The sequence below is a fragment of the Aedes albopictus genome, chromosome 3 (assembly GCF_035046485.1).
Source record: "Aedes albopictus strain Foshan chromosome 3, AalbF5, whole genome shotgun sequence".
In the NCBI taxonomy this organism is placed as follows: domain Eukaryota; kingdom Metazoa; phylum Arthropoda; class Insecta; order Diptera; family Culicidae; genus Aedes; species Aedes albopictus.
The window spans coordinates 154,619,287-154,646,280 of record NC_085138.1 but is presented as its reverse complement, the minus strand read 5'-3'; the positions used below and the strand labels follow the sequence as shown (position 1 = coordinate 154,646,280).

General features: G+C 41.4%; 1 protein-coding gene across 1 annotated transcript; it reads left to right on the top strand.

The window, feature by feature from the left end:
* Positions 1-1,293: 1,293 nt before the first annotated feature.
* Positions 1,294-26,325, top strand: LOC109431857 (unextended protein). The gene is made up of 2 exons (XM_019708115.3): positions 1,294-2,770; positions 23,725-26,325. The coding sequence occupies exons 1-2, from the start codon at positions 1,463-1,465 to the stop codon at positions 25,048-25,050; spliced, it is 2,634 nt and encodes an 877-aa protein (XP_019563660.3). The 5' UTR covers positions 1,294-1,462; the 3' UTR covers positions 25,051-26,325.
* The last annotated feature ends 669 nt before the right edge of the window (positions 26,326-26,994 follow it).

Here is a 26,994-nt window from a genome sequence, read left to right as displayed (position 1 = left end):
GCATTCCGACGCAAAGTGTCCTACCTTCTTGCACCGGAAACACTTCACGCCAGATTTGTCGACTTGCTTCTTCGATGCGCTTTGCTTGCTGAAAAACGCACCATCGTCGGACGATTTCGAGCCGCTTGAGACCTTGACTTCTTGCATAATCTTGGCCTTGACCAAATCCGCCGTCAGCGCCACACCGGATGACTCCAGACCCAAAATCATCGGATCGTACTTCTTCGGCAGGCCCTTCAGCAGCAAACTGCACATCCACGTGTCGTCCACCTTGAAGCCGACCTCCGCCAGCTGGTTGCACGTGAGCATGATTTCGTTGACATACTCCTGGGGGGACTGGCAAATGACGTCGTCGTCCCTCTCAGCACCTACCAGCCGGATGCCCGTCAACTTACGCAGAAGTCCAATCCTACGGGTGGAACCGCTGTCCTCGAACGTGTTCCGCAGGGTGTCCCACGCTTCTTTTGCGGTTTTCGCATTTTGCACCAGCCCGTATATGCTCCGGTCGATGTTCAGGCAGATGGTTGCCAGAGCTTGTTCCGACAATTCTTCGCTTGGTTCCGGATCTCCTGCATTACGCTCCTTCACGGCACACCAGGTCCGTTCCTTGATGAGGACCATCTTGGTGGAAAACGCCCAGGAATTGTAATTTTCCGATCCACGCAGCACTTCTCTCGCCTGCAACGAAACCATGCCTCCGGGCAGTCTCGTTCCGCCAGCTTGCGCACCGGCACGGCGACCATCTCCAGCATCTTGAGCTCCTACGCCTCCAGCAGCTTGATTGGACATCATTTTCCAGAACTTCTTGAATTTCTTGAGGGTGAAAAAATCTTGAAGCTCCAAACAAAAGCCCGTTTCTATGGAAACTTTTCTGCGCCCATAACCTGATAAAGTAGGTCTTACTCAGGCGAGGTTCGGGCAACTAATGACAGTCTTTATTTAAAAAAATCCCATGACCTACTACGATACATATTTGAACTAACATACAATTCAACGATTACTTAGTTTCTAACAGAGTGTAAAGGTTGTTTTATTGCTATCAAGTCGAAATTTTCTGATAAGTGGAGATTCTGCAGCACATCGACATGCAGAAGGGGTTTTGAAGAAAAACAATATCAATTCAAGTGCGGAACAATTGAAATTTGACTTGATTGGTATTATAGCTAGAACTGTTCTACACATTGAATTGCCAAGTTTGGAACCGACGGTGGAGCTGCTCTAAAGGCGGTGAACGCGCGTGAACTCAGTCGCGAAGTGACAACAAAAGTGAGTCATTCTCCGATCATCCTCCGCAGTTGTGCTAGCAGCCAGCTAGTCAGCAGCAGCAAGAACAAAAATATAGATCGGTATCGGTATCGAACGGTGGAGGAACGGAACATGCACGGATTCGACGACGGCAGCAATCAACAAATTTTAGCCTCAGTTTAGTAGTGTTTTGCCATCGGTGAAAAATTGTAAAAATATGCCGAAGGCCGGTGTCGTTTCGTCGCGAAAAATTCTTAGTAATCGGTCCGTCGTCGTCGTCGCGGTGGCATTTGTGCTAGTGGCTTTGGCCGTAGTGTCGCAATCGTTCGGTGTGTGTGCAGCAGCAGCGGTAGCAGGGCCTGAAAATGAGCAGAAGCAGCAGCAGCAGAGCAGTGATTTGTTTTTCTGGCTACCGAAGACAAATGAGATACCGCGACTGCAGCGTAGTATCGCTGATGGGAGTGATGGGGGAGGTGGGGGGAAGAACAGTGTGGAAGAAACGGCGGCTGCGGCGGTAATTACGTCGAGCCAGAACCTAATGCTGCATGGCATTCGGGTTGAACACGCCGAGAAGGAACCGATCATAGACGAGGATGCTGTTCCGTCTGTGTTGGCGCACTCTTCCGTGACGCTCCGGCTGTACGGCACTGGGCTGACCGAAAACACGGTGGTGATTTTTACACAGGAACACAATGTGTATGGTGGTTCGTGTCTGGTTCCGGTAACAAACAAATTCCGCGTCAGCCGGGACTCTATTAGTGAACACAGTGCTTTAGTGAGGATTGAGCTTCCCCCGGGGACAAGTGGAAAGTATTTCTACGTGTGTGCAAAGTATGAAGCCTCGAATGAAACTACTTCGGAACAACTGGCCCGTTCGGTGGAACCATTTATCCATCAGGGTTCCGATCCATGGATGCGGATGACCAGTCATGAGCCGATGCTGCCGCTCTGGTGTTCGCTGGTTATCATCGGAGTGTGTTTGATGTTTTCCGCGTTGTTCTCCGGTTTGAATCTGGGGCTGATGTCACTGGATAGGACCGATCTGAAAATTCTTTGCAACACCGGAACGGACGAAGAAAAGCGCTATGCCCGTGCCATCCAGCCCGTTCGCGATCACGGCAACTATTTGCTGTGTAGTATTTTGCTGGGTAACGTGCTGGTCAACTCGACGTTCACCATTCTGTTGGACAGTTTAACATCCGGGGTGGTGGCGGTCATCTGCTCGACAATTGCAATCGTAATCTTCGGTGAGATTACTCCGCAAGCTATCTGCTCTCGCCATGGCCTTGCCGTCGGTGCTAAAACGATAATCATCACCAAGGCGGTCATGCTGATAACGTTTCCGTTGTCCTACCCCACGTCCAAAATATTGGACTATTTGCTTGGTGAAGAAATCGGAAACTTCTACAATCGCGAGCGCCTGAAGGAGCTGGTCAAGGTCACGACCGATATCAACGACCTGGACAAGGACGAGGTGAACGTTATCTCCGGTGTGCTGGAACTGCGGAAGAAAACGGTGGAAGAGGTAATGTAGATTTTCCTTATTATTAATTCGCAATGAACAGATTCTTGCGCTACCTATAATTTCTTGCGTTTTGGGGTGTCGTCTTATTTCGAAGACCTTCGTGGATGTTGGCTTCCAGAATCACTTAAGATGGGACCTTAAATGAAGGATTGATGTGAATAGGACTTGAACTGTCCAAGATATTTAAATTCTCTCATCGGAAGAAAGCAAAGATTGGCGATGGGTAGGTAGTGATAATATGTAACGAGGATTTTCCAATATGAAACGATAAATTTGATTCTGGTCGTGAGGTTGCATCAACGCTAAGATTCCAGTACACAGGGTCAAATATATAAGCAGGGAAGGCGATATGTAAGAAGAAAGGAGTTTTGAGTGAGTGTTCAGAGACGAGCATTAATTAAATTTTTTAAGTGAATGATGCTCTAGTATAAGAAATTGCTCTTTAAAACAATTTCATACTGCCTAAACTGGCTCCGTTTCCACTATTTTGCTTAAACTTTCAAAGTGTCCTAGCCGAAAACATGCCAGCACAATCTCTAAAGCAATCTCTGGAATCTGGAAAATAAATTAATCCATGGGAGAGTTCATAGAAGTCTGAAATAATCTTTGGAATAATTCTTAGAGAAATGCCTACAGAAATTCTAGAGTAAATTTATTGAACAACTGCTGAGGAATCTCAAAAAAAAATATCTCAAGGAATACTTAGAGAAATCCCTGGGGAAACATTTATAATAGTTCCTGGATATTCTTAGAAGATTTCCTCAATAAATACCAACACGAAATAATTAGTTGTTCATCCTCTGGAGGAATTGTTGGAAGAATACTAAAAGAAATTCTAAGCGAAATTCCTGAAGGAATTTCTGAATAAACAAGAAAATAATGGATACATTTCCAAAGGAATCACTGGGAGAAGTCTTAAAAATCCTGGAAAATTTCCATAAAGAGTTCCTAAATAAATCCTTGGTGAAATTCCTGCAAGAATCACGGACGAATGCCCGACGGAATTCCCAAAAAAAAAAATCCAGAGGAAAAAATGCTGGGGTAATATTTGGAGCATTTTTAAGCAATCGCTGCAAATGCATTGAGAAATTCCAAGAGAAATTCCTGGGAAAATATAAGGAGAAATTTCTGGTGATTCATGGAGCAATTCCTTTAAAAATCTCTATTAGAATTCCTGGATAAACCCGTAAAATAATTATCGACAAACACCTGAAATCCTCCAGAGGTATTCTTGGTTAAATCCATTAAAGGAATTTATTGAATAAATTCCTGAAGGAATAAATAAAGTAAAGTAATGTATTGTTAATTAACTCCAATTTTCTAAGCTTGACAAGGTTTTGAAGACAAACATGTGATGAGAGAATTGCCTAATAGGAAAGTCACATCAGCAAAGCTTTTACATATGCAAATGCTATCCATGGGGTCATGTCTAGCATTTAATATGTATGGCAATGACTGGTTCTTACATAGAAGGGGTACCGTAATCCGGGGTCAAATTGATCACTTTAAAACAACTTTTGCGGATAACATCAGTGCCTGTTCAAATATTACCAACAGAATTTCTGTAAAACCAGTACCCAGTGGATCTCCATGGAACCATGTGGCAGAATTTTGTTCAACAAATTTAAACTTTAAGTTAAATAACTTCAAATATCAAAATATTGGAAACTTTGGGGCGAAATTGATCACTATACAATTAAGCATCGGTTGGAAAGGAAAATTTCCTTCACCACTTAATTTTGCTCTTCTAAAACCGAATAACGCGTTTAAAATCTTACAACTAGTGAATTTATTACTTTAGATGCAAAATTAAATTTCGAAATTTCCCCTTAAACGCCTAAAGTTAGTCAATTTCATTTAAAATAAGTGATTTCTATCACAAAAATGGCTATTTCTTCATAAAATGGTTTTTTTATAACTATTACATTTTCTGATTAGCTGCATTACATCCCTACCAAGGCTCCACAAAAATGTTAAAACAGGGAATTCACGGGAAGTCCTATTAGCAATTGATTGTTTAGTAGCAATGATTTAAGCTAAATGAGAAATACATTGCAAATTCCTTGAAAGAATAAGACAAAACTAACATTTTCTAAAAAATTAAAAGTCTAAACTCATCTCTAGACATCTATGAATCAGATGACGTAAAAAGTTTAAGATCATTACGACACTTATGAGTTCCTAGTATGGAATTACAATGTAGTACCCGGGTGATCAAATTCACCCCGCTGATCAATTTGACCCCGGTTTACGGTACTATAAGACCACGCGCACAATTCGATTAAAGGCTTAATTGGGAATAATATATTTTCCAGAACTGAAAGGACATTTTTTCCGGGGTGACTGGCGAGTCGGAGAGGGTAGAAGTTTCCGTTTGTTAATTGGCAAAATAAACAATCGGGCGCTTTTTCTTTCTATGACTTGCTAGGCATTTTGTGGATTTTGGTTTTTTATTGGTTTTGGAAGGTATGCGATTCACTATTGAGCCTTAAAATTATTTTGCATCTGAATAGCATTGATATTGTCAAGTCTGTATCAACACCCTCAACCCACACCAAAATACCCTTTTCCTATCCCATGGCGTTTATGTGGTCAGCAAAGACTATTCAGCCATTACCCCTCCTTATCATCGGCTTTGGACTGATTTGCGCTCTCATTGCCCCACCAAATGCTGCAAAATGAAAATGAAAAAAAATGAAACGATATGTTTCACTAAAGAACACTACATTACAATAATCAAAATGAAACTCCTTCACTTTAACCCTCTACTTCCCATGGTTGCTCTAGAGCACCATCGATTTTCGACTAACTCGAGACAAACGAAATCAGATGAATATGATGCAACAGTTTTTAGAATATGATTGTAATCTCATTAGACAAACCCAACTCCCAACTACTTGTTTCAATAGTGGAACTATTGATAAACAATCAAAATACTATTGATTTACAACTATTTTTTTTTTCGTTATTTCGAAAAATTTGACCAATTTGCAATAACTTTTGTTCAAGCACTTTTTTCGGAAACGCTTTCTTGGCATAGAAATAGTCGTTCAAAGTCGCGGGAAGGAAAGGGTTAATACCGTCAACCCCTGCGAACTTGGCTAGGGGAAAAATACTATTATTTAATGTTTTAACATAAAACTAAAGATGTTCAGGTAGTGTGTCCTTAAGTGGTCATCATTAAAATACTTTGTCCTAGGAGGGAGAAGGAACGGAGGGATTCTTGAATTCTTATACGTTTCATACTATGCACCGTGTGAACAATCCAAAATACCGTGGGGTGCCCTAATTTCGTGCGCGCCCAAACTTCGTTAACTTCTGACATCTGAGAGCATTATTATCTAATTAACAGCGAAATCATCCAAAATTTGCTATAACCTCAAAACTGCATTTGATCTCAATACAATTCACAAAAATGTCGAGTAAATGCAACGCAGCATGCCATCGACTATCGAAGCAGTCCATGCTTTTGAATTTTTCAATTTGAATTTTTAGTTTGTATTCTAACACCGAGCAATAAAGACGTTAATTGTTAATTGTAAAGTTGATTTCTTTTCAAGTCCAGTCCGATTCGCTCCCCAATTCCGCCAATAGGTTATGGGCCATTGCGACCGGAATCGGAACTGGTGAAGGTATTCGTCCATCAAGATGGGAGACAGGCTGGTGTCGTTTCCGAAGCTGAATGGCTCCAACTACGACAATTGGAGCTTCCGGATGAAGCTGTTGCTGACCAAGGAGGGCAATTGGACGGCGGTAGCGGATGCAAAACCGGAACCGGTCACGGACGCGTGGAGGACTAAGGACGAGCAAGCGCTGGCGTCAATCGGATTGGCCGTGGAGGACAACCAACTCATCCACATAAGGAAGGCCAAATCGGCGGCGGAGGCGTGGAATGCTCTGGAAAATTTCCACGTGAAGAAGACGTTGACGACGAAAGTTTCGGTGATGCGGAAAATCTGCAGCCTACGCCTGGAGAAGCACGGGGACATGGAAGCGCACGTGTCGAAGCTGGCGGAATTGTTCGAGAAACTGAACAATTTGCAGCCGGAGAAAATCCTGGATGACCAGTGGCTGGTCGCCATTTTGTTCAGCAGTCTGCCGGAGGAGTACGAGACGTTGGTCACTGCTCTCGAAGCTCGACCGGAGGAAGATTTGACCCTGGACATGGTAAAAGGTAAGCTCATCGATGAGTGGACAAAAAAGAAGCAGCGCAACGGTGACGGGGACGATTCCGAAACCGTTCTTTATGCAGATTCAAAGACCGAAAAGGATCGGTGTTTTTTCTGCAAAAAGTTGGGCCACCAGAAGGCAAGCTGCGAAAAATTCCGAACGTGGAAAGCGACGAAAGCGAGCGGGGCGGTAACCAAGCAACCGAAGGTGGTATCCAAGCAACACAAAGCTAACCACGTGTCGCAGCGCGATGACGACGATGATCACTACGCGTTCCTCACTGGGTGCGCCAATCAGGTGGAAAAGCAATGGATTTTGGATTCCGGTGCGACTTGCCACATTGCAAATTACCGGGAATTCTTCCACAATCTGGACGATGCAGCTACAGAGGACGTTTGGGTTGCCAACGGTGCGAAAGCTCGCTCGGAAGGTCGCGGATCTGGACAGATCACCGTCATCAATGATGCTGGCCAACGGCGTGAAGTGCCGATAGAGTGTGCGCTTTACGTTCCAGAGATGAAGTCAAATTTGCTATCCGTGAAGCGGCTGGTGCAACGAGGATTCGTCGTCGTATTCGATGCGAGTGGAGCAAGGATAATGAGAGGCGAAAAAGTTTGCGCGACGGCGGAGTCTGTCGGAAATTTGTTCGTGTTGCGCCAACCCACCGAGCGCGTATCCATGGCAACGACGAGTGACGACTGTGTGCATGCGTGGCATCGACGGTTGGGCCACAGAGACTGTGAAGCGGTATTGAAGCTACCAACCATGGCAGAAGGCGTGAAAGTGAAGAGCTGCAACTGCACCGGTGCTTGTGAAGTGTGCATTGAAGCACGGGGGTGAATCTTCGTCACGAAAAGCACTGCCCGTTTGATAGCTCAACACTAGCGAACCTGGTGGTGGAAGTCAAGCTTTAGCCTGCAGCGAGCATAGGGAGGCGGCGTAGCACGCTTTGATGATTTTTTTATTTTCCCATGGAAAATCATTCCAATCTAGTTTTCCAAGTGACAATTTCACGACTTCCACCTCGAAACTCCACATTTGTTCGAAGATACACATCTGTTCTGTGATTGAAGGCAAATTGCACAGAGCACCATTTCCGAAGGCGACAAAAAGTGTTTCATCGGCGGTGATGGATCTGGTTCACACCGATGTCTGTGGACCAATGCGGACGACGACACTGGGCGGAAGGCGGTACTTCATCACGTTCATCGATGACTACAGTAAGTACACGGTGGTCTATTTGATGCGTGAGAAATCCGAAGCGCTCGAGAAAGCAAAGGAGTTTGTTGAAATGGCCAAGACGCAATTCGGAAGGAAGCCCAAAATTTTGCGGTCCGATCGGGGTGGTGAGTACATCGGCAAGAAGTTCAAGGCGTTTTTGAAGCAAAATGGCATCGTTGGTCAACTGACGGCGCCGTACACCCTACAGCAAAATGGGGTAGCTGAACGGAAGAACAGGTACCTTGTCGAAATGGCCAGGTGCATGCTCATCGATGGAAACCTGAGCAACCGTTTCTGGGGAGAAGCGGTAATGACGGCCAACTACATGCAGAACCGACTGCCATCGCGGTCAATCAGCGGTACACCATACGAGCGGTGGTACGGGAAGAAGCCCAATCTTGGACATGTTCAGCGGTTCGGCGTAGATGCATATTGTCATGTGCCAAATGCGAAGCGAGGTAAGCTGGATCGGAAGGCCATCAAGTTGAGATTCGTCGGGTACAGCGAGGTGTCGAAAGCATACCGCCTGGTCGATGAAGCAACAGGAAAGGTAACTATTAGCCGTGACGTTAAATTTCTTGGTACTTGCGGGTCCGGTCTAGGTCCCGAAGAGGAAAATCTGGTTGTACCATCGATCATGTTTCAACGAATGCAGCCGATGGATGAGCAAATCGAATCCGATGACGATGAGGTCTGGGAAGTCCCAGATGAACGATTGGATGTAGCGGAGCCGCAATCTGACGGCGCCCGTCCGAACATGCCGTGCGTGGATGTCAATACGCCCCGGAGATCCACTAGACCCAACCTTGGTGCAATCCCAAAGCGGTATGCGTGCAGTGCACAAACTTCGGTTCAGGAGGAGCCGAAATCCCTGAAGCAAGCGTTATCAAGTCCGAATAGCAACGAGTGGCGCAAAGCGATGTTGGAAGAACTGGCATCGATGCAAGAGAACGACGCTTGGGAATTGGTCGACCTGCCGGTCGGAAGCCGCGCCATCGGATGCAAATGGGTGTATACGCTGAAGCAGGACGAAGCAGGCAACATAGCTCGTTACAAAGCCAGGCTAGTGGCTCAGGGATTCAACCAGCGACTCGGAACAGACTACGGTGAAGTTTTCGCGCCTGTGGTTCGTCATGCGACTTTTCGTGCTTTGATGTCCGTCGCAGCCAAGAAGAAGATGTGCGTCAAGCAATTCGACGTCAAAACGGCGTTCCTAAACGGCAACCTTGAGGAGGAGATTTTTATGAAGCAGCCTCCGGGGTTCGTTGTCAGCGGAAAGGAAAGCAAGGTATGCCGTTTGAAGAGATCCTTGTACGGGCTTAAGCAAGCGGCTCGTGCGTGGAATCAACGTCTTCATGAGGTTCTGGTAGCGGATGGATACGAGCGCTGTGAGGCAGATCCCTGTCTCTATAGAAAGCGAGTTGGTGGCAAGTGGTGTTACGTTCTCATATACGTCGATGACCTTATCGTGGCGAGTGAGGATGAGCGCATCGTAGGTGCGTTGAAGCTGGTGCTACAGAAGAACTTCAAGATTACCAGTCTCGGTGACATCAAGGTTTACTTGGGCATCGAAGTTGATCGAGATGAAAATGGAGACTTCTTCATCAGCCAGCGGAAGTATATCGAGAGTGTTGTCCAATCTGCCGGTCTTCAGGATGCCAAAACGTCAAGCGTGCCTATCGATCCTGGATACTGCAAGATAGAAGAGGACAGCGACCTGCTTCCAAACAATTTGGAGTACCAGAAGGTAGTTGGGCAGTTGCTGTACATTGCAGTAAACAGCAGACCCGACATTGCAGCGGCGATTTCGATCCTGAGTCGTAAGGTGAGTTGCCCTACCCAACGTGACTGGGACGAACTGAAGCGAACGGTTCGCTACTTGAAGGGGACGGCAGACATGAAGCTTCAACTGAGCAGCAGCGGTGATTCCTCTGGTCTGGTTGGTTTCGCCGACGCCGATTGGGCAGAATGCCGTACCGATCGGAAATCCAACAGCGGGTACGTGTTCCAGTACTGTGGAGGTACAATTTCGTGGGCTTGCAGGAAGCAAACCTGCGTCTCCTTGTCCACAGCAGAAGCGGAGTTTGTAGCCCTTTCCGAAGCATCCCAGGAAGCGGTTTGGCTGCAAAGACTGTTGGAGGACCTAGGCGAGAAAACGAACATATTATTATATGAAGATAACCAGAGCTGTTTGAAGATGCTGGACGCTGAAAAGTTCAGTAATCGTACGAAACATATTTCGACCAAATTCCATTACGCCAAGGACTTGAAGACGAAAGGTGTTGTTCAGTACGAGTACTGTCCAAGCGAAACTATGGCAGCCGACCTTCTGACAAAGCCAATAGCGAGGCTACGTTTGGGGGTACTTCGACAGCAGTGTGGTCTACAGCAGCAGCGTTGAGGAGGAGTGTCGAGTAAATGCAACGCAGCCTCGAACGCAGCATGCCATCGACTATCGAAGCAGTCCATGCTTTTGAATTTTTCAATTTGAATTTTTAGTTTGTATTCTAACACCGAGCAATAAAGACGTTAATTGTTAATTGTAAAGTTGATTTCTTTTCAAGTCCAGTCCGATTCGCTCCCCAATTCCGCCAATAAAAAAAATAAATGAAAAATTTGATTTATGTGAAAGATTGAAAAATAAATTGCAAATGTATGCAAATAGCAGATGCCATATTCAGAGATACGAGAAAATCAACACTCACGGAAGTGAACAAATATTTCGATCTCTATCAAAGGTAAATATTCCAATTTATGTTTGATTATTTCAATTCAGTATGTTTTATTATAATACGCAATATAATTACTTAAAAATGTTATTTTCTTATTTTGTTTCAACATTTTTGTTGTTGGCGAAATTAGGAACCTACAATTTGTATGGGTCCCTAATTTCGTGCACTCTTTTTCATAACTTTGTTTTAGAAGTTCATGTGTACACAAATGGCTACAAAGCCATCGCATGATTCGTTTATTAATAATAGTTCTAATAACTATTTTAATTGGTTTAAAATTAGCTAGGGACTGCTCATAAACTACGTAGAAAAAAAAATAAACAAATTTATAAATGTGAGAATACTAAGTAAGCTCGGGATGATTTTATTTACAAAACATTGAGAGTAGTAGCTTACAGCCGCTAGTTTCATTCAAGCAAATTATTGCTGTAAGCTTTATTGCCAGAACACAAATATGGAAGACGACACTTTACTAGAACTAACCTCTCGAGGAATGTGCCTATTAATGCCACATAATAGAAAGGTAAAAGCTACAATTAAAAAAAAAAAGAATTAATTCACATTACTGACCATCAGTAAAGTTAGTGAACATTTGAAATAGCAAACAATATATTGTTTTATTAAGATTTCAAAAAAAGAGCAAAACAAACATCAAAAATAATAACCCTTAAAACTACAGAAGGATTTTGAAAATCTTAATGTTAACATCCGGGACGAACACGGGAAACATCAAATATTCACTCATAGTTCGTCACAGACATCGATTTTATCTACACGTTATGGTTTCATTGGTATTGTACGAGTATGCTACGCTTTGAAAATTAACACATTTAGGCGAATTCTACGTCTTTTAAAGTGAGCGAAATTTGGACCCATTTTGAACGAAATTTGGAACCCGTGCACGAAATTTGGCATTTTTAAACAAATCAAAACTAATGCTGTAACTATCTTGTATAATGTGAAGTTGCCTAATTTATATATTTCTTGGGAGCTACAGTGCCAGCACTAAATATTATTGAAGAAATTAATCTGATATACTTTATGGTAAAATTTCAGACGTTTATTAAATTTTGAAAATGCTTAAGTGCACGAAATATGGGCACCTCACGTAGGGATTTTTCAGTGGCCATCATACAAAACGTGCGTCGGAAAGATCAAATGTAAAAGCTTTCCGGTGACTGAAGTAACGGTTGCTGGTAGGACAATAAGAGGTCTTTCAAAAGTGACGTCCATCGTTTAGGAAGGGGAGGGGTCTGAGGAAGTGTAATACTCCATGTATTAGGTAAGCGATAAAGCGTGATAATAGGGGGCAGGGGGTCTAAAAATCCTGAAAAAGGGCGGACGTAACATTTGAATCGTCCCTAACTTTGACCACTGGAAAAGCCAAATGAAAGGCTGTTCACAAATTACGTCACACTGTAGATAGAGAGTGCCTGCCATAGAGCTACGGTTCAAACATTTTCCTACTCATTTGTATACAAACCATGTAGGAGCGGGAGGCCTGAAATTGTTAGTACTAGTGTTACATAATATGTAAATGGTTTAAAAGTCATGTATTTGTCACGTGCGATAATTATATACTGAAAGTGCACAACAATTAGGAACACAGCGCTAACAATGGTTCCAAAGATTGCGCACCCCTATTTTCTCATTAAAATGAAAAATTTAACACGAACTGTGATTGATATTACTAGAATATCATCTTTTCTGTCAATTAATTGCATAATTATTTATCGTTGCACAGTTTTATCGAGGAAAATGTTGATTTTTAGTAGAGTTACTTCTTGGGGCCTATGCAAATTTTGACGTTTTTATGTGTTTTTTTTTTGTTTATTAATCAACCATGCATTTCCAAAATGTTGCTGTAATTATTGTTTTTCTGCAATGATCTAAAAAAATGCAACCTTTGATAGTTTTCCTAATATCTCAGCATGAAATATGGGACAACCATGGAATGAACAGACATTCAGAGAGCCATGGTATCCTATGTAGATAATCTGTAATGCGAAAATAGTCGTAATATATAGAATTTAGAAATAGGTATATTTAATGTAATGCATAACTCTCTGAAACAAAAAACTTTAAAATATTTGAATATAGAAAAAGTCGAAATATTTTGTTCCTGAAGTCCACGTGTACATTAGGGGAGGGGGGTAGAGGTCAGTCAAAAAATCACAATTTTTCTGTCCGAGAGACGAATCAGCCAAGGGCTTGCGCCAGCTCAGTTTTCAACCGATTGAGCTGAATCTTTTACAGATTGTTCTTCTTATCTAAAGGCACGATTCTAGAGGGTGCCTCGTGGAATTATTCGACATTTTTGTATTTGGGCCAGTCTAGGGTATTTTAGCCAATAGTGGACCCTTAACCTATAGTGGACCCCTAGCAATTATTCTCAAATTTCCAGCTCAAATCTGCTTCTACCGATTAACTTCCACCGGGAGACCATGACCCATGTTCGTAGACAGCAGTTCCATGTGATGAATCTAATCTGGGAAGCGATAATTTGATTATTTAAGCAAATTTGTAAATGTAAACAAATCTGGCGTCCACTATTATATGTTAAATCTAAGGGGGTCCACTATTGTCACCGATTTAACATGATAAGATAATACGATCTACCCAATAGTGGACCCTAGTGTGGAAATTCCAAAAAATACTTTATGAGAAATAGGTGTTATCGCTCGGTTTTTGTGTGCAATATGTAGGAAAGATATAGAACTTGTTGCGCAACCATTGGTAAAGTCGATTTAATTAAGTTATCATGATGTGTTTTACGATCAAAACAAATTTCAGCTTCTAACGGGTTCACTATTGGTTAAAATGAAAAACCTTCACTGCCCCCACTCGCATAACAGTCCCATTTGCAAAAAGTAGGAATTGAGAAAACGGCATTTGAAGTTTGAAAACTTGTTTCCATGTAAAACTTTGAAAAATCGCCAAAATTTGAAAAATATTTCGATCATCTCGAAACTTTCACAGATTGCTTTGTACATGAATATATAACTGTAAAAAATATTACAATCACTACAAAGTTGTTCAGTTTTGTGTTACGTAACACAAAAATCCATGATGGGACTGTTATGCGGGTACTTTTGATATGAGCGTCCCAACTTGGTATTTTTTTCACATATTGACATAAAAATTCGTAATTTTTATTGTTGTTCTTGGAAGTACATCAAAAATGATGACTATTCATAACGTTAACTCAAAAGTGATGAAAAGTCTAATGGGACTGTTATGCGAGTGGGGGCAGTTCACTGCCATCAAACCCCGTGATCTTGACCTGGGTTTTTGTGATAGACTAGAATTAGAACATTTTCAGCCTTTTGAGATTGAGTTTTTGATAGCCCCGTCTTGCACACTCTCTCCGTGTTCTAAAATTTAAATTATGATGGAGTGAAATAAAACCACACAACACATTTTACTATTACATTATTATTTATTTTTCATTATTTTGCTGTTACATTTGAGAACAAGTGTTTCCCCTCTTCTTCAAGATGAATGTTGAAGGCGTGTTTTGTGATGTTAAAAATATTGTAAATGCGTATAGATTTTGAAAAATATTACAAAGCAGTTTTGAAAATGGGCGTGATAAAATCGGAACAATACTGTATAAACTCAAATAAATTATAAAACAACCCAAATTTTCTAAAAATTATAAAGGGTACTGGAAAAACTTGTAATTAGAAGGCACGAAATGTTGCTAATTGACAAATTGACAGATGAAATTTGTGAAAAAAATCGCGTTCTGGTGGGATACGAACCCACGACTCCGTATTCGCTAGACCGGCGCTTTAACCAACTAAGCCACAGAACAGGTAATGGTTCTGCGGAATAGAAAGCCAAACTGACTCCGAAGCCGCACCGTGAACACTCCTATTTCACAAACTCATCTCTCTTTTCGGCTTAGATGCCAATCCACAACACACTCCTGTTTGTGCCCACTAAGGCTGTGACCATAGTGGGTAAGGTGAGATGCGATCGGATGCGATAAGTTATGAGATGAGAAGAGGGATGTTTGATAGGCCATAGTGCATGAGGTTTTCAATGAGGGTGCGCATGTTGTTTTCACATCCTTTTTCGTCTATTTCATGCGCATCAACGACTCGCGTGATTTGATCGATGAAGTCGCTTGTATGTTGAAGCGCTTCTTTGGATGTGGGTAGTGAAATGATCGTTTCATCTATAAGAGCGGAAAGATAAAATGCACCCGCTTTTTGTTTTGCGCGGGCTTTTTTTTGTTATAACTTAGTCAGTTTTGATCCTGTTGCAATAGCAAAAACCGACCAGTTTAAAAAAAAATCTGGTGTAACTGTACAAGATTGAGATTATTGATTTAATTATTTGAGAAAAGAATGTATAAAATGTAATTATATCCGCGTGAGCGATGTCTTTATGTATACTCATATTTTTACTTTCCGAACTGGGCTTCTCTGAGTGTTGATTTCAATTCAAATCAATATGAGACTGTTATACTGATTTTCGGCATTAAAACATTACTTGATTGTGCTGACCTCGGCAAAAAGAAACAAAAATTCGGCAAGTATGTATTATTTAAGGGTATAAGTTTTTTTTATTACAGAATTTTCGGCGATATCTACGAGAAAAGATGTCTCTAATAAGTACACAATATTCATCATAAGGACTATATCGTTAATTATGAGTACACCTTTGAGGCGCTGTATTAAAAAGACTAAGTATTATTTTGACAACTGCTGTGTGTTTATGTGTTGCTAGCGTTGTAAACAAAAGATAACCTTCATTAAAAGTTAAAGTTTTTCCTCAAGTGGAGCAACGCGAGTGTTTACGGATGAGAAGCGAAAATCGATTGTGACCAGGTACTGCAATGAAAAATGATTATCGCTAAGAAAATTAGCAAAAGTTGGAGGTGTTAGCGTTTTTTCTGTCCAAAATGCTGTCAAACGATTCGGTATGCATAACACACTGATAGACCCACCCGGACGCGACAGAAAACCAGGTGCGTCCAACTCAAATTTGGACAGCAAAATTTGCAAAATCTTCAAAAGAAAAAAGGAGGTATTCATCATAGATTGCGCAAAAAAGTGTGGAACAAGGGGGAGTCGCTGAGCACATCTTTACTTGTGCCAATTATTTTCAGTGTGCCAACGGGTATTGAATTGTGCCTCAGTGTGCCCTGAAGTGCCACTGCTTGATGATTCAGATTTTGCTTGGCAACTACCAAGACAACCAACTGTTTGTTTTCATTTTGCAGGTCAAATGCACATGGTTGCCTAGTTTTTTCACCCAAACTCAAGTGTCAAAATTGTGCCTCAGAGTGCCTCGGTGTGCCATACAGCGTATAAGACGGTGTGCTTGGCACCTCTTGGCACAATGTTCCAAGCGACTAGCCCCTTGGTGTGGAACGACTATTGGTATGGTTCAGCGCGCCAAGGAGCGTAATTCCCTGAAGACTTACCCAAAACAGAAATGTCCAAAAAAACAGTGAAATTCTGGCGGATTACGTGAAAACTCGGGCACGGAAACTGTACGACGATGTTTTGAGCAAAAATTACATGTGCATAATCATGGATGATGAAACGTATGTCATATTGGACAACAAGGCACTTCCAGGGGCACAGTTTTTCACTGTGAAGCGTGGCACTGATGTTCTGAATTCGGAGAAATCGATTTTTTGCAAAAAAGTTGGGAAAATGTATAAGTTTGGCAAGCAATTTGTCAAATGGTATGAAATCGTCATCTTTCTTCACCGTCCCAAGTATGAACGTCGAAATATACCGGAAGGAATGCCTCCAGAAACCAATTCTGCCACTTATCTGAAAGCACAAAGGTCGTACATTATTTTGGTCGGATTTGGCATCCTGCCACTATGCGCGTGACACCTTTGACTGGTATGAAGAAAACAATGTCCAATTTGTGGAAAAGGCAATGAACCCTTCAAATTGCCCACAAATTAGGCACATTAAGAAGTATTTGACTTTGATGAAAGGGAAACTACGGCAAAAGGATAGAGGAGCAGAGGACGTCATCAAATTCAAGAAAAACTGGGCCAACCCAAGCAAAACCATCGACGGAACGGTTGATCCACGAAAAATTAAATATAAAATGATACCATGGGCTTTTTCTGATGGTCAATAAACAATGTAATTGAATTTAATTTACAAAACAAATAAAACATTTTCAGATACAGCAATTTTCAGGTGTACCCATAATTAACGATATAGTCCTTATATTAGGTAAAAGAGTATCAATCGAAATTGATATCACACTATTTTCGTTAAGGGATCTAGTTTTGCCTGACAAAGAAAAAAGCAGAACTTTTCAATCAGAATCCTTTTAGCAATTGGTGATTTGTTGTTGCATAAAGAAGAAGAAGAAGAATGATGGTGTTTTGAAAAAATCCTATCCCTACTACACAGGGGAAGTTTTCAAAATGCCTCTATAATATCTAAAACAAAATCTAATTAAAAACGGTTTGATGTACGGTGTTAGACTTTGAACGGACTACAAATTAAGTACCTTATCAAGAAAAAAATGTTAAATTTAAATTTATACGTTCAATATGTAGTCCGTCCAAATTCTAACACCGTACATCAAACCGTTTTTAATTAGATTTTGTTTTAGATTTTATAGAGGCATTTTAAAAACTTCCCCTGTGTTGTAGGGATAGGATTTTTTCAAAACACCATCATTCTTCTTCTTCTTCCTCATGCAACAACAAATCACCAATTAAGTTGAATACCATAAAACCTTAAACTTTCTAACTTGCATATGAATAACATGCACTGAACAAACGACCATATCAAACATTGATCACTTGATTCAAATCCCGAACAGAGAAAATAAAATGTTTTCTTATACACATATAATAACAAAATTATGCTGTAAAAAAACTTAAACGATTTGATGGAATACTATTTTATATGCAATGAAATATGTTATTTTACATAGTGATCGATAGACAATATGATAAATTTTTATTACGTCTGGTTCATCAAAATGCATGTCATGTGAAAAAGCATTGAGTTATGTTTAAAAACAACAACATATTAACGCATTTTATATTACCTACTATTGCAGACTACATCCCAAATTGGACTATCACACTTTTTTTGGTAAGCCTAAAAAGTGTGATAAAAGTGCACATTTGCCTCGGATCGTCTCGACGTCTTCGGTGCACCTATTCCTCCATTTACAAGGAATAAGTGCACCGAAGACCTCAACTCGATCCGACGTGACCCTGCGCTGCAATCACACTTTGAAGGTGTGTGCACACTATTGTGTCAGTCCAATTTGGGGTGCAGTCAGCAATAGCATTCCCAACACATTAAATCCGCATTGCTTTACATACACAACGAGCGCAATCATAAAATCCATACCCGACAAGCATTCTCTTGCGTTCTCTTGCGATCACATGCGTCGAAGCAGCTCCATCGCATCTCCGCACTCATCGCAACTCATCTACTATGTACGGTTCATGCGTTCTGCATATAGTTTCCACAGAGTGTGCTGCGACGCTTATCCGATCTCTTATCTCTTTGCATCGCACCTCAGCCACTATGCGCTCAACGTAACGACAAGTGCGAGCGAGTTATTTATATGAAGCCGAGACTTACTCTCGCACTCCGCATACCTAGCCACCAGGCAGTTTGTTTTGCTGGTGTCTAATTAGTATGCGTCGAGAGCTCGGCACGGTCGGACGCTCGGACGACCGAACTGCGCCATGTGACGCAAGCAAGGGTACAATGATACATATTGCCCATTTACTGGCATTTTACCAGGTTTGCTGGTATGTCTTAAACATACTGGAAAAACTTGTAATTAGAAGGCACGAAATGTTGCTAATTGACAAATTGACAGATGAAATTTGTGAAAAAAATCCCACCAGAACGCGATTTTTTTCACAAATTTCATCTGTCAATTTGTCAATTAGCAACATTTTGTGCCTTCTAATTACAAGTTTTTCCAGTATGTTTAAGACATACCAGCAAACCTGGTAAAATGCCAGTAAATGGGCAATATGTATCATTATAAAGGGTGACTTAGGGGGTATCATCGGCAGGTTTGTTCTCTTCGTCATGAGGGATTTATGCCGGCTAAATTGCCTAAAACTTGATCATATTCAGCTTGGTTGGGAAGGATTTAATGCCAACTCTGAGTTCAACAGGTTTAAAAAAAAAAAACATGACGAAGAGAACAAAACTGCCGAAAATACGTGTAAGTTCCCCTACTCTTCAAAAATTCTTTCAAGATTTCTGAGCATAATTCCTGAATTTTTTTTCCAAAGTTTCTTCCTGGCTCTCCGCAGGATTCTTTCACACGAGATATCTGTTTGAGTACGTCCCGATATTTCTTGCAAAGGTTTCCCGATATACTTCTAGAGATTCTCGCTGGATTCCTCCTGAAGATCCATCCAAAACTATTCAAAGTTTCTTCTAAGAATGTCATTGGTTGAACCTCGTTGCCATGCGGTTAGAGTCCGGATGAATGAGGGTTCGATTCCCGCTCCGAGCGATGAAATTTTTCACGTCTTATCCGTAGCCACTCCGTGTTAAGTTTCGTTCAATCGGTACAGCCGCCGGCTGAAGCCAGTGTCCATGTCTGTTTTACGTTGAGCACATAGTGGCTGAGGTGCGATGCAAAGAGATAAGAGATCGGATAAGCGCCGAAGCACACTCTGTGGAAACTATATGCAGAACGCATGAACCGTACATAGTAGATGAGTTGCGATGAGTGCGGAGATGCGATGGAGCTGCTTCAACGCATGTGATCGCAAGAGAACGCAAGAGAATGCTTGTCGGGTATGGATTTTATGATTGCGCTCATTGTGTATGTAAAGCAATGCGGCTTAATGTGTTGGGAATGCTAGTAGGTAATATAAAATGGTTAATAGAAAATGCGTTAATATATTGTTGTTTTTGCTGTTTTGTTGTCTATCGATCACTATGTAAAATAACATATTTCGTTGCATATAAAATAGTATTCCATCAAATCGTTTAAGTTTTTTACAGCATAATTTTGTTATGATATGTGTATAAGAGAACATTTCATTTTCTCGGTTTGGGATTTGAATCAAGTGATCAATGTTTGATATGTTCGTTTGTTCAGTGCATGTTATTCATGTGCAAGTTAGAAAGTTTAAGGTTTTGTGGTATTCAACTTAATTGCTGAAGGATTCTGATTGAAAAGTTCTGCTTTTTTATTTGTCAGGCAAAACTAGATCCCTTAACGAAAACAGTGTGACATCAATTCCGATTGATACTCTTTTACCTAACATAAGGACTGTATCGTTAATTATGAGTACATCTCAATTCAATTACATTGTTTATTGACCATCTGAAAAGTCCATGGTATCATTTTATATTTAATTTTTCGTGCATCTTGCCAGCTCTCGCACCTTCTTCTTGGTGTTCTTAATAAGGTTTTGGACAACCGTTCCGTCGATGGTTTTGCTTGGGTTGGCCCAGTTTTTCTTGAATTTGATGACGTCCTCTGCTCCTCTATCCTTTTGCCGTAGTTTCCCTTTCATCAAAGCCAAATACTTCTTAATGTACTTAATTTGCGGGCAATTTGAAGGGTTCATTGCCTTTTCCACAAATTGGACATTGTTTTCTTCATACCAGTCAAAGGTGTCACGCGCATAGTGGCAGGATGCCATACTCGATCAAAATAATGTAGGACGTTTGTGCTTTCAGATGAGTGGCAGAATTGGTTTCTGGAGGCATTCCTTCCGGTATATGTATTTCGACGTTCATACTTGGGACGGTGGAGAAAGGTGACGATTTCATACCAGTTTGACAAATTGCTTGCCAAACTAATACATTTTCCCAACTTTTTTTTTTTGTAAAAAATCGATTTCTCCGAATTCGGAACATCAGCGCCACGCTTCACAGTGAAAAACTGTGCCCCTGAAAGTGCCTTGTTGTCCAATATGACATACGTTTCATCATCCATGATTATGCACATGTAATTTTTGCTAAAAACATCATCGTACAGTTTCCGAGCTCGAGTTTTCACATAATCCCCCAGAATTTGACTGTTTTTTGGACATGTCTGTTTTGGGTAAGTTTTCAGGGAATTACGCTCCTTGGCGCGCTGAACCATACGAATAGTCGTTCCACACTTTTTTTGCGCAATCTATGATGAATACCTCCTTTTTTCTTTTGAAGATTTTGCAAATTTTGCTGTCCAAATTTGACTTGGCGCACCTGGTTTTCTGTCGCGTCCGGGTGAGTCTATCAGTGTGTTATGCATACCGAATCGTTTGACAGAATTTTACACAGAAAAAACGCTAACACCTCCAACTTTTGCTAATTTTCTTAGCGATAATCATTTTTCATAGCAGTACCTGATCACAATCGATTTTCGCTTCTCATCCGTAAAAAACTTTAACTTTTAATGAAGGTTATCTTTTGTTTACAACGCTAGCAACACATAAACCCACAGCAGTTGTCAAAATGAGACTTAGTCTTTTTAATACAGGGCCTCAAAGATGTACTCATAATTAACGATACAGTCCTTATGATGAATACTGTGTACTTATTAGAGACATCTTTTCTCGTAGATATCGCCGAAAATTTTGTAATAAAAAAACTATACCCTTAAATGATACATACTTGCCGATTTTTTGTTTCTTTTTGCCGAAGTCAGCACAATCAAGTAATGTTTTAATGCCGAAAATCAGTATAACAGTCTCATATTGATTTAAATTGAAATCAACACTCAGATAGCCCAGTTCGGAAAGTAAAAGTATAGACATCGCTCACGCGGATATGATTACATGTTATACATTCTTTTCCCAAATAATTAATTCAATAATCTCAATCTTGTACAGTTACACCAGATTTTTTTTTAACTGGTCGGTTTTTGCTATTGCAACAGGATCAAAACTGACTAAGTTATAGCAAAAAAAACGACCCGCGCAAAATAAAAAGCGGGTGCATTTTATCTTTCCGCTCTTATAGATGAAACGATCATTTCACTACCCACATCCAACGAAGCGCTTCAACATACACGTGACTTCATCGATCAAATCACGCGAGTCGTTGATGCGCACGAAATAGGCGAAAAAGGATGTGAAAACAACATGCGCACCCTCATTGAAAACCTCATGCACTATGGCCTATCAAACATCCCTCTTCTCATCTCATAACTTATCGCATCCGATCGCATCTCACCTTACCCACTATGGTCACAGCCTTAGTGGTTTTTCGGGACAGCTATCCATAAACTATTGAACTTTTCCGATAGTTCTCCGATATTCCTCTTCTTTTCCTCGCGGAACTTCGTCCGCAGCTGCTTTCATGTATCCATGAGGTTTTCAGAATTCCTCCTTGGATGTCCTTAATATTTCTTCTCGGGATTACTATTACCTAGAACTTTTTTCGAGATTTCTCATTTTTTTTCTCAGGTTTTTCCTGAAGTTCATGTCGAGATTTTTTCAATACCACTTTGCGGAGTTTTTCGCAAGATTTTATTTGAATTCCCTCGAATATTTATCCATGAATTTCCTATAAGGTATTTCGTAAGTTATCTCAGGAGACATTCTGAGGAAAACCCGTAGAAGAATCCCTGCAATTACTTTGGGAGAAATTCCTAAAGGAGTATCCAAAATCTCGGGACAATTTCTGGTAAAGATTCCGGGAAGAATTTTGAATAATGCATAGAATATCTGTAAAAACTCTCAGGTGGATCAGTGCAAGAAATCCGGTACAACTACAAAAAACAGCCTGGCTCTGAAAGAATGCAAGAGAAGAATTCAATGACAAATATCAGCAATAACTCCTGTGGAAATCTCAGAAGGCACTCTGGAAAAAAAATCTTAGGGGAAAATCCAGGGTAAATTAAGAAAAACTTTGAGAGACATCTCATGACCAACATCGGAAGGAATCTTCTGAGAGAAGTTCCAGGAGATACTCCGAAAAAAATCTCAGGTAAAACTTCAAAATAAGCCTCGCGAAAACTTTCAACAAATTTCTGTAGGAGACTAGGAAGATATCACAGGAAACAAATGAAATAAATCTTTTGAGGAACTCTTGCACTAAATTCGTGCAAACTCCTTCAGAAACCCTTGGAGGAACTTTAGTAGAAACCCCAGGAATAACTCCTTTAGCAACTCTGAAAGACATTCTGTGAAGATCTTCTGAGGAAGTCCCAAGAAGAACACCGGAAGGAATCGGGTAAAATTTCCGTGAAGAGTGCTAAAAGAAATCCCACGATTTATCCCGACAGATATTCTTATAGAGTATTCGGGATAAATTCTGGTGGAAATCCTACGAAGATTTCATTCAGCAAAACACTGGAGAAACTCTGGGAAGAAAAAGCATCCCCGTGAAAAACTCCAGGAGAAATCGGTTTGAATTCAGGAATCCTGGAAGAAATCCGGAAGTATACCTTTCCGGAAAAAAATCAAAAAGGAATACCAAGAAAAATAGCGTCAAAAATGCGGAAGGAATTTTATAAGTAATCCTGGGAGACATTCCAGGAGGTATTTTTAAAGAAGTTCCAGAAAGAAATTCTGACGGAATTTCTGGAAAAAATCCTTGTAGCGAAATTTCTATATGGATTTTTACTACCAGGTTCATACGACCCAATGTTTTTTTTTATCGGAGTAAAATTTCCCTGAGTACTCCAGAAATTCCCTGAGTATTCCAGGATTCCCGGTTTTCCAGGTTTTTCCAAGTAGTAGACACCCTGTATTAGATCACATTAAAATAAATTTTGAAGGTTACGGTAAGCCGAAATCCACGAGGGTCGGGAAAATTATGGCATGCTAATGCGCTTGTTTGCCTTTTATTCGACAGAAAACGACTTATTAATCGGTTTTATGTATTATAATTCTCCACTCAACAGGTAATGACCCGCATTGAGGATGCATTTATGCTGTCGATGGATGCCGTGCTGGACTTTGAAACCATCACCGAGATCATGAAGTCTGGATTCTCCCGGATACCGGTGTACGAGGGCGAACGAAAAAACATAGTCACCCTGCTGTACATCAAGGACTTGGCCTTCGTGGACCCGGACGATAATACCCAGCTGAAAACGCTGTGTGAGTTCTACCAGAATCCGTGCCATTTCGTGTTCGAGGACACAACCCTGGATGTGATGTTCAAAGGGTTCAAGGAGGGCCACAAGGGTCACATGGCTTTCGTCCATCGGGTCAACAACGAAGGCGAGGGAGATCCGTTCTACGAAACCGTCGGGTTGATTACACTCGAGGATGTCATCGAGGAACTTATCCAGGCGGAGATTATGGACGAAACGGACGTCTTCACGGACAATCGCCGGAAGGTGCGTCGGGATCGGTCCAAACTTCGCCAGGACTTTACAGTATTCGCACAAGGGCGAGACACAAACTCGCAGCGCTTGCGCATTTCGCCACAGCTCACGCTGGCCACGTTCCAGTACCTGAGCACCTCGGTGGACGCATTTAAGCAGGAGATGGTTTCAGAAACGATTCTCCGCCGTTTGCTAAATCAGGACATTGTGCACCACGTCAAGCTCAAAGGAAAGGACCGAAATGACCCGAGCATGTTCATCGTCACCCGTGGAAAGCCGGTGGACTATTTTGCGCTTATATTGGAAGGTCGCGTTGAAGTGACCGTCGGCAGGGAGAACTTAATTTTCGAGAGTGGCCCATTTACTTACTTCGGAACGCAGGCCCTGATCCAGAACGTGGGCGTGGATGTACCGGTGGATTCGCCCCAGCAGATCATGGGTTCACTGCAGTCGCTCAACATGGATGCCATGCTGCGCCACACCTTCATCCCGGATTACACCGTCAAGGCGGTGACCGAGGTGGTCTACATTCAAATCAAGCGCAACCTGTACTTAGCGGCCAAACGTGCTACCCTGATGGAGCGTTCGCAGCGCTTCGGCGATCAATCGATGGACCCGATTGACGACGAAGTCGAAAAGCTGCTGCATTCTCTCGATGAAGATGACCGCAGCTACGGGGCAGACACCGTGGCGAACCTCCACACCCCGAGGGCCAGCAAACCGACGAGCAATGCGCCCTCGCCAACGACGGCGCTGTTTTCGTCGGATCATAACAATGGACCAGTGCCGGCGCCTCCGCCGGGGAGCCTCGGGGTTGGTCCGAACGTACGCAGCAACAGCCTCGCGGTCACGTTCGACGACTCGGAGAAACCGCTGCTGACCCGTTCCAAATCTTGAATGTTCTCTGTCTCCCTCTCATATGATACTACTGAAACTGTTTTTTCGCCAAGTAAGTTGATAGTAATGTTTGTAGTCCTGGTTGTAGTCAAAGATTAATATTATCATATTATGAAAAATCAAATCAAAGCTATTACTATTTAAGATGAATTAATAAAAAGATGAAAGTTTTATTATTTTTGCCCTAAACAAGTTGAAAACGAACCTTTAAAAATGATACTAGATTTTAGGAGGGTCATGCCACGTCACGATTGACATCAATGATATTTTAATGATTAGGTACTTAAGCAATGTTCCAAAGCGCGAAACAGGCTGAATTACTTCTGAACGATAAGTTGCGTTCAACGTTTTTTATGATAAACTGAAGTCCTGTTTGTTGCAGTTGTTGAAAGCATAATTTTCAGTGTATATGTTCATTTTTTAAATGATTAAATAGGATCACGGTGCTATTAGTAATCCCAAATGCATCATATTCGAACACAAAGCGATTATGCCACCGATTGATTTCGATCTTTTTGTTATACGTACGAGGGCATCCTTCTAAAAAATAAGATACAACATTTTATAACTCAGTCAATTTTGAACCAATTGACATAATTTCTTATATGTACCGTGATTTGTTTCGTTTTGGAATGAATTGAAATGTTATCGTTTTGACAAGGCATGACCCGAAAGAGGAATTTCATCACTACCCCATAAAGTTGGTTAGTGGCCTTCTCCGCGCGCGTGCTGCGAGGGAATCGCGTGTTCAAAAGAGGTGTGTTCATTTTGCATACTACACATATTCGGGAAACCCCCAAAACGCCCAAAACATCGAACATCGCTTCCTATACTCAGAACCCCCCAAATTGTAACCAACTATACATGTAGGTATGTATGTATCTAGTAGAAGGAAAGAACTACACAGTACCTAGAAAGCGTAGGTCAAATCACGAATTAAGTTCCTTTTTCGTAGTAGAAGAGACGGGCAAAAAAAAAACGCGTCGCGATTTGTTTCGGGATATTCCCCCTCCCATTCCTCCCATAAACTCACACAAACACACACTGCTGGATAGCGCGCATTGAACACTGAAGTATAACTTAGTAATGGAGGAAAAGCAGGTATTAGTTTATTTTATGATGTTACACAGTTTATACATTTATATAACACGAATCGTCCCAGAGCATTTCATTGCTGCAATTTAGAAAGAGAAAATAAATACATTTGTTGTGCATTATCAGTACGAATCAATGCAGGAGATTATGCGAATAAAACCTAGTTTTCACACAATCGAATTGAATGTGCTTTCGGCGTTTTTATTTTCTTCGAACGTTGGCCATACTACCTTAAACCCTAGTAGGATGATGGGGTCAATATGACCCAGACAGGCACGCTGAACGTGCACTGCGCCATCTTGGTTTGAAAAACCTAACATCTTAGGAGGGTTAACTTTCTTTAGAAATTGCGACAGATGCTGCATGCTGGCTAGTGCACTTTAGTTCGTTTGGGTCAACACTCTATCAAGGTTTAGTTTTGTCCCTCTCTTCCCATCTTAAATAGTTCATAAAGAAAACAATGCAGAGGCGATACTCAATAATGAAATCAGTCATTGATATTCAAGTGAGAAAAAGGCACAACTGTGGACCCACAGGCGGTAATGCTGACTATCGAGATAGAGATTAAAATGAAGATGCATTTTAGAACGACTTCTAGTCGAACATCCAAATACGCGGTACTGGATATCTTATTTAATCAGTTCAAAATACTTTAGCAACGTGCACAGCCCATAATCGTTACCTCATGATCAAGCTGGTAGTGGATCTGCAGTAAGTTAACCATAGGAGACTCTGCTGTTTACTTATTAATAATGACATGCCTCACCATTGCGCTTTGCTTTACACATCATTGCACTGCTAATTAGTATGCCATTTCTGTGTGCAGCGAATTTAGTTAACTCTGTTTGT